A 13,549-nucleotide genomic window follows, 5' to 3' on the forward strand; every position below is an offset into this window, starting at 1 on the left:
ACTAACTTTAAGAAGTGTAATTTTTTTTAAAAGGTGATGTTTGCATTTAGACACATATTCAAGATGTTAGACTAAGTCCTACAGAAGTTAGTAACCACCATGGTATATTTTTAGCCTTCCTTAATTAAGGAACAAAATCATTATGCTGGAAATCACACTAACTTCCTTTTCTTCTTTCTCTTCACATGTCCACATCCTAACAAAAGATACGTAAATTAGGATGTACTTTTTCCCAATTCACCAATAATTATCTATACAGTCACCTCAACAAGATGGAGAAAGCCCTGTGTTAAGAGACAGGTCATGGGATGCCAGTAAAAATGTGGAGCGGCAGCATCCCTCACTACTGATAAGAGATGCTTCCCATCCCCAACACATTATTCTTCATGGAACTGATTTGAACACAGCGCCGAGAGTACGAATCAGTGCCACACACTTCCCTTGTTGCTTTCACAGCCTGTTAGAGAAAGGAAGTATTAAACGTAAATTTAATTTTTGGAAGTTCAGCTATAAGTAAGGTTTTATAAGGAAATAAGTTCCTTCAGTTTATTTGAAAGATCCTATAAAGCTAAATTTTGTAAATTGGGAAAATACATCTGTGTATAAGGAACTTAATGGTGTTAATGTTATTTTCGAGAAAAGGATGTTATTTGACCTCCTCAGCCAATGTTTCTCCTCCCTCACAAATGGTCAGCATGTAGCACTCCTTCACTACAGGCTTTCCATAGTATCAGAAAATGCATTACTTTATATAGCAGTTAGGGATGAAAGGTGCTAATGTAATTATTTTTATATTAAAGCACAAACTGTTAGGATGCAAATAACTCTAAGAAGTATGAAGTGAGAACTAAACACATGCCCATCTGGGAAAGAACAGTAGCAATCCTAAATTTGCCTAATTTTAGAGAAATTTTGCTTTTAGAACTTGGTCGAAAAAGGAAGCTTTGTTATCTCTTTAAAAAATCTGTATTGATAATAACATCTGGAGATTAGGAGTGTGAGATCTTAGGAATTTTAATGAGACTGTTTGCGATTTGTCCAAATGAACCCACAAGTAAATGAGAAATTTGGGGTGAAAAACAGCCAGAAATTATGAAGTAGGTGATTAGTGGTCTGCATACTGATCAGCTCCACATTAGCAAGACTTCTTTCTTCTTTCCAGGTGAATTTGAAATTTTTCCAGGACACTGTTGTGTGAAGGTGACAGTTTGGAAGAACACAAGAGGTTAGGACAAGGAAAGAAAGTGTGGGTGGGGGGACCTCACTGTCTTCTCTTTTTCCCATAATGCCAAAGATGGTACCTGATGATAAGTTTTGAAGCATTGTAGAGAGCCTGTTAAATAGAAATTTAAAAATAACTATTGTTAAGCGATTTCTTATAGTAAACATGTGGGTGACATCTATGAAGAACTCATTTTAAAATAATAAGTGAAGTCCATTGTGAGCAAATGATGCAGAATGGGATGCTGGGAGGAAACAGAGAACCATGCAGAGAGGATGCAGGACTTCCAAGGGAAGCCTGCTGGAAGTGACCGCAGCCAGACTCTGCCTTACAGGGAAGATGCTCAGATGCACAGCAGCTCCAGTCTGATGCTCTGACTTCACTTTCTGTCATTTTATCTCATATACACTGCACTTGAATTCACGGCCTGGCTGCACTGTTTACTCGCTGTGCAACCTCACCCAAGGAACCTCATCTGTCAATTCCTCTGTGTCCTCATCTGTAAAATGGAAATAACCTGAGTACCTTCCCACATAGTAAAGACTCTGTCAATGGCAGCTCTTTCTAGGTTTACTTTCTCTAAATTTATTTACGGAGAGAAAAATGTCTAATGTAGCAAACAACCTTAGATCAGCTTATAAAACAGCCATCGAGAAACTCAGTGTCTCCAAGTCTGTTGACCTGTCCCTAAAACTGTCACAAAGAAACCAGTATTTTATAATGCTGGAATTTGTGGCATTTAAAAATGAGGCAGAAGTTTCAAAGCCCTGGAAGACTTGACTTTTTATTATATTATACTGCATCACATATAAATGTATTGATGGGTTCTCATAGTTCTTATTATCTTCTATAGATTTTTCAAGGTTGAACTACATGACATATGGGTTGTAGTATATGTTATGATTAATTGATTTAATATTTGAGATCACACCTATAAAGAATTAGTCATTATGAGTCCAGTGTTTCTGCAGGAAAACCAAAGGTCTGAAATCATCTGGTCCTGAGGTCAGAGTGCAGGAGCAGACAGTGGGCATCAGGGAGCCAGCGACATGGTAGAGGTTTGAATTACAGAAAGGCCAGGAGGCAGGACACATGCCCAGCTGCGAAGCAGTGAGAAATGCTCCTCTGCCTAGAATGGGGGTGAGACCAAAGGGATTGTTTTAATTGTCTCCATGTATTCTTGCAGAAACAACACAGAAGGTCTGGCAGAGACCCAATCCATAAAAGAAAAAGAAAAAGAAAGAATGTACTGCTCTTAAATCTGAGATAAGAACAAAAGCAGTGATCTTTACTGGTTTAAATGCACATGTATTATTATTACGGCACTCTAGCCCACATGAGAGCGAGTAGGAAATAACTAAACACAGAAAATCCAGAAGAGAAACCAGATACTGTGATTTTTACTGACCTCTGTGATGCAGGGAAAATTTTCAGGTGTCCTTCAGCCTGGAAGTTATTATCTTTCTACCGAAATCCAGATGATCTATAGAACCTCACTTAGTGCCCTAAACGGCGGGAAGCAGTGGCCCTGGGTCTTTTACCAGGAATCTGCTGGGGTGTCTAAGCTTGCTTAGCTGCCAGTCTTCTGCAAACCTGGAGCAGTAATTAGGAAGAACAACTGTTCAGGCTATAAAATCCACTAGATGAAGATTTGTGCTTAAAATCAACGTTCTGAGGAATTGCAGCAAGACCCACTGAGGAATCTCTGAAGTTAGGCTGAGACAAAGTTCCATCCTGATAGGGCCGACTATGGCCCTGGGCAGCAGAGCCGGGCGGCAGAGGCGGCTAAAGGCAGCGCACCAGACCTAGCAGGAGGCAGCCTGAGACATTTCCACGTTTACCCCACACCAGGAATTCACCAGCTCGCTGCTGAGGGGGGTGTGAGTTAATGCCATAGGCGCTCATACTGTTGGTAACTAGAGCTGTTTTTTATGCGTGGAGTGTGTGTGTGTGCATCAGCTCAAATGTCAACTCATGGCAAGCCTTACTGAGGAGAAGGAGCTGCCTGAAGCGGGGGCATGATGAAGAACTTGGCCCCGTGTGAAGCTAGACTCACAAGCTCCTACTGCTGTGTGCCTCGGAGGCGGCGGGGGAGCCGGGCACTGGGCGCAGACGGGCAGTGGGTGCAGACGGGCAGTGGGTGCTGACAAGGCTCCGGCCTGACCTGGAGGGTAAATTATATATGGTTCTTTGCTGATATGTGTAGCCATTCTCAGGGAATCATTTGTTCTCATTGTCAAGTTCTCGTCCAAGGAATCCTTCAGGATATTTTTAAAGATTATCTGAGACGGGTAAACGCTTGATACAATGACTGTCAAAATGCCAGAGCCAAGAAAGTACACCGGGTGATGGACAACAGGCCCTCGCAGCCTGTACCAGACAAGACCAGATTCTGAGTGAGCCGCAGGGCACGGAGGAATCCTTGCCTCGCTCCCCTCGGTCCCATGGGAGTCAGGAAGCCAGTGCTACTGATCAGAGCTGTGCTTTAAAGCTGCCTGTGAAATGTGAGGAGAAAAAGACAGAATAAACAGCTTCCTGGAAGGCTACCTCCTGGCTGACGTCTTGTTCGGATTCACAGCGTGCCTCATAGACCACAGAATGCTTCAGTGCATACGATTTGAACAGACAAATGTGTTTTTAAGTTAAAGTAGAAGAAGGAAGAGAAACTGCACAAGCTCAAGATGGGCAGACAGATTGCAGGCTGGGCACAAAACTAGGGCGATCCCCAAAGAGCAGCAACCAGGCAACGAAAGTTCTGGATTCTGTTCAGACCACCTGCCTTGCTTTGGGGCTGTTCTCTTCCTGTTGGTGGCCAGTTTTGACATTTAATCACATTTCTGATCTTCATCATTACTAAGGCCTAAATAGCACACCGTTGAAGAACTGGAGCAGTTTTTTTGTTAAACTATTGCTGAGGGCACAAAATACAACCACGTTGCACTGACGCTGGACCCTGGATGCCAGTCCCAGGGCAGGCAGTGCGCTCTGTGTGTGTTCCTTGTGCTCTCGTATTTATTCCTCACCAACAATAATAATATTAAACACAGAGAGTGCTTGATATGTGCCAGGCACTGTTTCCAGCACTTTACAAATATTAACTTGCTTAATGTTTACAACAGACCAATGAGGTAAATACCAAGATTCATAGTGAAGAAACTGAAGCACATGGTTAAGGAACTTGGCCTAGGCCACAGCTAGGGAATAGGCAGAACTAGAACAGCAATTCAGGTAACCTTATGAAGTGGGCTCTTGAAACACCATCATGTGGCGGGGGGAGCAGAGACACAGAGAGGCACCTCAAGTCCCGGTCCCAGAGTTAGACCTAACTCAGAGTCGGCATTTGAACCCCGGTCTCTCTGACTTCAAAGACAGCTCCAGTCATTTTCCTGTACTGCCATAGGCTGGGCCAGAAAAAGGTCTTTCCTTTTGCAACCCATGCTGGATGAGGTGGTATTATATTGCCTTAAGAGCTTGAGGAAATCCAGTTATTGCATCATTGATGCATGTTCAATTTTCATATAATGCCAAGGCCTGCCTGGAAAAAAAAAAAAGAAAAAGGTCTGAATTCTCAGATTTTACTTCTAAAATCCTGCAAGCTCTCCTTTGTTTCAGAGGAGACTGTGAGGGCTCATGTCTACAACCGCATCACCAAAAGGAAAAAAGACAAGGTTTCTAAAAACCTGACTACGAACCCTGGGTTACCTGATTCAAAGGCATTATCCACACAGTGGATTTTAAAGATCTAGGACTCATTTTCTTAGGTTTATGGATCATGTCCAGCACAGGCTTCTTCTTTCACACCACCCACTCACACAGCAGTGCTGGGATGGGGGAAGCATGTGTGAATGTTACAGCACCATTGTGGATCTGAACACATCCCAAAGCTAAGCAGCGATGTTGCTGTATTACCCGGGGCTTCACAGTCTTCACGCCTCTCCTCTCAGGCAGTCAGAGGACGATGTGGGAATGATGGTGGCAAGCCCATTTATTCACACATTTATTCTTCTGCAAAACTCAAACCTCTTTCTTTCCAACGACAGATTAAGAACATGACATTTTCTATGGAAGCCAGTTCAGAAAGAATTTAAATCAAAAAACAGTATGCTATGAAGAGCGTAAATTTAAGAGCAATACCTTGATGTGAAAGCCAGTCTCAAGCCTTGTTTTGTTGATAAAGTCATACTCTGGTATTCCCCAACCAATTCCACCAACATACTCATGTTTGTATTTTGCTGGTAAGCTTCTGTTTGAGGCAGGCCTCCATAAATATCTGAGATCTCCTGTTTTCTGTAATGCCGGGCGCTTTTCTCCTATGCAGGAAGTGTGCTGATGAACTTCAGGTAGGTGATCCTTTATATAATCTGGGCCTTGAAAAACAGAAGAAATACTTTAAAAAAAATTTCCACACCTTATTCTAAGAGGCTTTCATTATTTCTAATGGTGGAAATAATAATAGCTAATGAATATATGTTATTTACTTTTCTCTAGGGGCTTTTATAAGCCTTTTAGACATGTAATTCAATTAACTCTTATAATAATCAAATGAAATAGATAATATTATTTTCCCCAGTTTTGGGGGAGGAAAAGGAGGCACTAAAAGATTGGTTACAGAGTCACTGCTAACAAGTTCTTCATTACCTGATAGGCTGTCTCATTGGTTAGGCTCTCAATGTTCCCACTACCCTGCTTTGTTTATAATCAACTTAACACAGACATGTTTTGTGCGCTGAAATCCTCACCCATGCCGCATTTGCAGTAGGCCTTCAGACACTGGGGTATTTGAGCTAGATAGAAAAAAATTCCCCAAATGTATCAGAAGGAATTGGAAAATGCAGAAGACTGTCAGATGAGAAGGACAGCTTGCATGAGATGATGGCCAAAGGCAGGGGTAGTTAATAAATATCGATATTTTAAATGAAAGGCGATGGAAAAAAGCAATCAGTGAATTGTGGAAGTGGGTGAAACAAGCAAAAAATAAGAGGTGGTTCTGGCAGAGGATCGATTAAATAAACGTGGTATTGAAAGTGGATGGTGTGAAAGTGTAAAGAGGAGCTAAGTCTTTGGGGAAGAATGGTCCTGATTAAAAACAGGAAATGGGCTGCTGGCCCAGGACAAGTTTCAGGAGTCCCAGAGCCAAAACAGTGCGGGACTGTGGGCAGACTGGGCATGCAAAGAAGGAACTTTATTCCTGCTACCAAAAGCTGACCAAACACCTTGGAGGCAGAAGCTGTGCAATGGTCATAATGTCACCTGGGTGCCTCCGGCCCTGTGGCCCCTTTCACTTTGCTCTTGGATCAGGGAGCTCAGCTTTTGCAGAGAGCATGGTCGAGCTAGGGCTTTGACCAGGAACTCCGATGGAACAGTCCATGTGGGAACAAATCCATGCTTAAAGCAGAGCCCAAGGTTCCCAAGGAGGCCAAAAATGTAAGAAATCTCTCTGCAGGCACATGGTTTGACAGGTGTCTTCACAGCTTCCTGATCACCATCGCTCCCCGTGATGCATGGAGTATTCACTGTGGCTAATTTCCTTTGATGAAAACATTGTGGCTTCAATTTTATTTGTTTCAAGTTTTCACTTAGGTATAACTGTTTTGGTAAAGCATAGAATGACCAGAGCATGGAAAACTATTTTCTCTCTCAATACAATAGGTATTGAGTTCTCACCTGTTGTAAGGGAATACTTGCAAGCCCCTCTGAATAAAAAGAAATACAGAAAAACTGTTCATCTTGCTGGAATTTCAGTGTATGTTTAGGCCAATGTTTTCCCAAATGATTTTTCAAAGGCTGCTCCCAAAGTGCAGCATGAAGATACATGTATGTGGGGGTGGGAGTGCTCCATAGTCAAATACCTCTGGGAACACTGCTCGCCACATTAGCCTTTCAGATTTTCACAGCATGTGAAAGCATATTAAAAGTTCTGAGAAGTCCTATGGCAACTAGGCTTGTTTAAAATTATGTAACCCAGAGTTTCCCAAATTTATTTAAAAATGGATCTTTTTCCCCACTAGGTCAATATACACATCCTACAGACACCAGAAGATTTGGGGAAATATTGATCCTGTGCAACATTTCAGTGATCATTAACAGTTTGCCATCACCACAGACCACTACAGATGTGAGAGCAGGTACTCCTCTGTGGTTTGTTCCCTTGTCTCTCTGCAGGCTGCAATCAATTTTTTAAATGAGCTGTTACTTGACAGTTAAGTTAAAGGCAGTTAGTTTTAGACAGTGTAGTGGAAAGTGCACATGCTTTGCCAACTGAGAGCTGGCAGAAGAGGCCAATCAAGATTCTCTGTGGCTTTAGTCCAGACACTGGGCTTGGCCCCCATCTCCTCATCTGTGCTTTAGAAATAGTGTGAGGCACAGAGATTCCTGGGAAGACTCCGGCCTGGCCACAAAGCTGACTCTTCCTCCCGTGAAGCAGAGGCAGGATGGATATCACAGTCCCACGCAGGCCCGATGTTCACAGCAGATCTCTCAGACACAGCCGTGTTTACCAAACCAAAAGAGCAAGTATCACTACCCTATCAGCAACAGGCAGAGATGCAGTTTCCCTACTGAGACCAGCCCACGACATGTGGCTCTATGTGGATGCTTTCTGCTCCTCCCAAACCTCACATCATCCAGACCCTAGATTCTACGCTCCATCCGCTTCCCTGCTTCAAAGTAAAACTTCCAACTCGTGTCTAATCTATAGTCTCTTTATTTTTCTGTTAACAATTACCATCTCTGGTTTTTTTTTAGTTTTGGTATCATTAACCTAGTTACATGAGGAACATTATGTTTACTAGACTCCCCGCATCACCGAGTTCCCCCCACATAACCCATTAGAGTCACTGTCCATCAGCGTAGTAAGATGCTGTAGAATCACTATTTGTCTTCTCTGTGTTGCACAGCCCTCACCGTGCCCCCACACACATTATATATGCTAATCATAATGCCCCCTTTCTTTCCCACCCCTTATCCCTCCCTCCCACCCATCTTCCCCAGTCCCTTTCCCTTTGGTAATTGTTAGTACATTTTTGGGTTCTGTGATTATGCTGCTGTTTTGCTCCTTCAGTTCTTTTCTTTGTTCTTATACTCTACAGATGAGTGAAATCATTTGGTACTTGTCTTTCTCTGCCTGTCTTATTTCACTGAGCATAATACCCTCTAGCTCCATCCATGTTGTTGCAAATGGTAGGATTTGTTTTCTTCTTATGGCTGAATAATATTCCATTGTGTATATGTACCACATCTTCTTTAACCATTCATCTACTGATGGACACTTAGGTTGCTTCCATTTCTTGGCTATTGTAAATAGTGCTGCAATAAACATAGGAGTGCATATGTCTCTTTCAAACTGGAATGCTGCTTTCTTAGGGTAAATTCTTAGAAGTGGAATTCCTGGGTGAAATGGTATTTCTATTTTGAGTTTTTTGAGGAACCTCCATACTGCTTTCCGCAATGGTTGAACTAATTTACATTCCCACCAGCAGTGTAGGAGGGTTCCCCTTTCTCCACAACCTTACCAACATTTGTTGTTGTTTGTCTTTTGGATGGTGGTCATCCTTACTGGTGTGAGGTGATATCTCATTGTTGTTTTAATTTGCATTTCTCTGATGACTAGCGATGTGGAGCATCTTTTCATGTGTCTGTTGGCCATCTGAATTTCTTCTTTGGAGAACTGTCTTTTCAGCTCCTCTGCCCATTTTTAATTGGATTATTTGCTTTTTGTTTGTTGAGGTGGGTGAACTCTTAATATATTTTGGATATCAACCCTTTATCAGATCTTTCATTTATGAATATATTCTCCCATACTGTAGGATGCCTTTTTGTTCTATTGATGGTGTCCTTTGCTGACAGAAGCTTTTCACCTTCATATAGTGCCACTTGTTCTTTTTGCTTTTGTTTCCCTTGCCCAGGGAGATATGTTCATGAAGAAGTTGCTCATGTTTATGTCTAAGAGATTTTTGCCTATGTTTTTTTCTAAGAGTTTTATGGTTTCATGACTTACATTCAGGTCTTTGATCCATTTCGAATTTACTTTTGTGTATGGGGTTAGACAATGATCCAGTTTCATTCTCTGACATGTAGCTGTCCAGTTTTGCCAGCACCAGCTGTTGAAGAGACTGTTATTTCCCCATTATATGTCCATGACTCCTTTATCATATATTAATTGACCATATATGTTTGGGTTAATATCTGGACTCTCTATTCTGTTGCAGTGATGTGTGGGTCTGTTCCTGCACCAGTACCAAATTGTCTTAATTACTGTGGCTCTGTAGCAGAGCTTGAAGTTGGGAAGCGAGATCTCCCCTGCTTTATTCTTCCTTCTCAGGATTGCTTTGGCTATTCGGGGTCTTTTGTGGTTCCATATGAATTTTAAAACTATTTGTTCCAGTACGTTGAAGAATGCTGTTGGTATTTTGATAGAGATTGCATTGAATCTGTAGATTGTTTTAGGCAGGATGGCCATTTTGACAATATTAATTCTTCCTAGCCAGGAGCATGGGATGAGTTCTCAGGGATGCAAGGATGGTACAACATTCGAAAGTCCATCAACATCATCCACCACATCAACAAAAAGAAAGACAAAAACCACATGATCATCTCCATAGATGCTGAAAAAGCATTTGACAAAGTTCAACATCCATTCATGATAAAAACTCTCAACAAAATAGGTATAGAGGGCAAGTACCTCAACATAATAAAGGCCATATATTTATAATGGTTATATCCTCTTGTTGGACTGCCCCCTTTATCATTATGTAATGTCCTTCTTTATCTCTTGCTACTTTCTTTATTTTGAAGTCTATTTTGTCTGATACAAGTACTGCAACGCAAGCCTTTTTCTCCCTATTGTTTGCATGAAATATGTTTTTCCATCCCTTGACTTTTAGTCTGTGTATGTCTTTGGGTTTGAGGTGTCTCTTGTAAGCAGCATATATATGGGTCTTGCTTTTTAATCCATTCTATTACTCTGTGTCTTTTGATTGGTACATTCAGTCCTTTTACATTTAGGGTGATTATTGAAAGATATGTACTTATTGCCATTGCAGGCTTTAGATTTGTGGTTACCAAACGTTCAAGGGTAGCTTCTTTACTATCTAACTGTCTAACTTAACTCATTTATTGAGCTATTATAAACACAGTCTGATGATTCTTTATTTCTCTCCGTTCTTATTCCTCCCCCTCCATTCTTTATATGTTAGGTGTTTTATACTGTACTCTTTTGTGTTTCCTTTGACTGCTTTTGTGAATAGTTGATTTTATTTTTTGCCTTTAGTTAGTATTTGGTTGGTCTGCTTTCTTTGCTGTGATTTTATTTTCTCTGGTGACATTTATTTAGTCTTAGGGGTGCTTCCATCTAGAGCAGTCCCTTTAAAATTTCCTATTGAGGTGGTTTGTGGGAGTCAAATTCCCTCAACTGTCTGGGAATTGTTTTACCCCTCCTTCATATTTAAATGATAATTGTGCTGGATTCAAGGCCCTTCTGTTTCATTGCATTAAATATATCATGCCATTCTCTTCTAGCCTGTAAGGTTTCTGTTGAGAAGTCTGATGATAGCCTGATGAGTTTTCCTTTGTAGGTGACCTTTTTTCTCTCTCTGGCTGCCTTTAATACTCTGTCCTTGTCTTTGATCTTTGCCATTTTAATTATTATATGCCTTGGTGTTGTTCTCCTTGGGTCCTTTGTGTTGGGATATCTATGGGTTTCCATGGTGTAAGAGACTATTTCCTCCCCCAGGTTGGGAAAATTTTCAGCAATTATTTCTTCAAAGACACTTTCTATCCCTTTTTCTCTCTCTTCTTCTGGTACACCTATTATGTGAATATTGTTCCATTTGGATTGGTCACACAGTTCTCTTAATATTCTTACATTCCTAGAGATCCTTTCATCTCTCTCTGCCTCAGTTTCTCTGTATTTCTGTTCTCTGATTTCTATTCCATTAGCAGTCTCCTGCACCTCATCCAGTCTGCTCTTAAGTCCTTCCAGAGATAGAGATTGTTTTATTTCTGTATTCTCCCTCCTTACTTGATCCTTTAGCTCTTTCATATTTCTCTGTAGGTGTATCAGCATGTTTATGACCTTTATTTTGAATTATTTTTCAGGAAGATTGGTTATATCTCTCTCCCAATGCCCTCTTTCAGGGGCTGTCTGGGTGATTTCTGTTTGACTATTGTTGCTATGTCCATGAGGGTGCTCCTAGCTTTTTTTTACCCTGTGGCAAGTGTTGCCAAATCTGTCATCTTTTTTCCCCAAATTCCAGCCCTCCTTTGCCAACCATGAAGTTGACAGTTTCTGGTTAATAAAACCCTCCCTTACCCATCTTCTTTGGAGTTCTTTTTTATATCTGAAGACCAACTCTCAAAGGACAACTAGTAGCTGTAATGCTTAAGTGGAGCTGCTCAGTGCTGGCCAGTCAGTCCTAGCTCTTCCCCCACTGTGATAGCCATGTGATAATCGGGGAAGGGGATGTACTGCCACTAAAACTGTACCAGGCTTTTCATGGGGCCACATTTCTCCAGCTTCCTGCCCTGGAAAAGCTGATTTCAAGCACTGTAGGCAGATCCCACCTCCCCTTTTCCCTGTTCTCACATCCAACATTACTTGCTCATTTGTGTCTGAAGTTCTAAAGCTACAGTTAAGGATGTGCTTTTGAAGCTGAACTACTGTAGGTTCAAATCCTGTGTTTGTCTTGGGCTCGTTTTGTGACAGAAAATTATTCCGCCTCTAAGATTTAGGCTTCTCATCTATAAAATGAGAATAGTGAGCCCTGTCTTGTAGCCTTGCTGGATGGAGAGGAGAGAATCAATTTTATTTAAAGAAATGCTTAGTTGAGGACCTTGCATATAATGTGTTGTTAGTATTATTATCACTGTCTTTTCTTCTGTTTTGTTTGTTTGGTTTATCCTTTTAATTTGATGCTTACCTATTACATTTAAATATATATATTTTAGGAGCTTTCACTGATGAATGATGTATTCCTTATTGTGAATAAACTTCAAATCCTTTCCTGAGAGTTCTTCTAGATCAGGGTTTGGCAAACTTTCCCTGTAAAGGACCAGAGGATGAATATTTTTGGCTTTGAGGGACATACAACCTCTGTCTCGACTACTCAACTCTGCACTGTAGAGCAAAAGCATACATAGGCAGTATATAAACCAATGAGCATGGCTGTGTTCCAATATAACTTTATTTATGGACATTTAAATTGTAATTTCATGTAATTTTCATATATTTCAAAATGCTATTCTTCTTTTGCTTTTTCCCTCAAGTAATTGAAATGTAAAAACCATTCTTTGCTCACAAGCCATACAAAAAAACATGGCAGGACAAGTCTGATCCAGAAGCTGGTTTGACATCCTCTGCTCTAGATGGTGGGAGGATGATGGACACTGAGGAACAGACAGGTGAGAGGCTGGAAGGGACCCAGACAGGTGAATCCGGGAGGTTTTCCAACAAACTTCACCTGTTGCCAACATTTGAATAGGACCCAGCCATGACACATGTTAATACAAAAAACAAAAACAAAAAACAGAAAATTCCATCTCTGAAGCAAATGTCTCTTTCTGACCTCTTGTCTGCATTTACAGGGTCTTATTTAACTCATTCACTCACCATTTATTCTTTCACTAATTTATTTATTCAACAAAAATTGATGGAACTAAACATCAGGCACTGTTCTGAGTGCTGGGAATGTGAACAAAGTGAAAGCCCAGCTTTCATAGAACTTACATTTTTGTTGAGAGGCAAGTAGTAAAAATAAACAACTTCATTAATTTTCACCCAGCTTATCATGATAACCTCCTAGCTAGTCTTGGCTCTAGTTTCTCTCCTTTCCAGAAATGATCTAAAACTCAGATAAAATATCTCCTTTTCTAAAAAACAGGAAACTGTTTTCTTCGGTGCTTAGAAGTTTTATCCAGATTTCTCAGGATTGCTGACAGTGTTTTCATAATCTAACCGTACTTTATTGATTCTTACTTTCCTTTACATTTTCTCCTTTTCAAAATGCATCTTTCAAAGCTTATTGGGAGTGTTGCCTTTTCTGGAAAACAACCCTAATCCCCCCAAGTCAAAATCAGACACTTAGCATGCTGTCTTCACATTAGTTCTGATTTTGCTTATTTTTATCCTATATTTATTGGATCTTCTCTATTTGTAAGCTCTTAGAGGGCAAAGGCTACATGTTATTTCCCTCTGTAAACTGTTTAAGATTTTTAAAATTAAAATATAATTGACATAGAACATTGTGTAAGTTTAAGGTCTACAACAACATGTTGATTTGATACATTTATGCATTGTAATATGATTGCTATTGTAGTAAAAAGCACCTCTAT

At 40.7% G+C, this 13,549-nt stretch overlaps 1 protein-coding gene across 1 annotated transcript in view; it reads right to left on the minus strand.

Annotated features, from left to right (window-relative positions):
* SPMIP2 (sperm microtubule inner protein 2) overlaps nucleotides 1-6,590 on the minus strand; it is a 38,595-nt gene extending 32,005 nt beyond the window's left edge. Inside the window, exons 1-2 of the mRNA XM_057488281.1 lie at nucleotides 6,505-6,590; nucleotides 5,355-5,609 (exon numbers count right to left, since the gene is read on the minus strand). Of these exons, the coding sequence (XP_057344264.1) occupies nucleotides 5,355-5,609; nucleotides 6,505-6,590 (341 nt within the window). The remainder of the gene's footprint in view (nucleotides 1-5,354; nucleotides 5,610-6,504) is intronic.
* Between the last annotated feature and the right edge of the window lie 6,959 nt (nucleotides 6,591-13,549).

The sequence above is a fragment of the Manis pentadactyla genome, chromosome 1 (assembly GCF_030020395.1).
Source record: "Manis pentadactyla isolate mManPen7 chromosome 1, mManPen7.hap1, whole genome shotgun sequence".
NCBI classification, from domain to species: Eukaryota; Metazoa; Chordata; class Mammalia; order Pholidota; family Manidae; genus Manis; species Manis pentadactyla.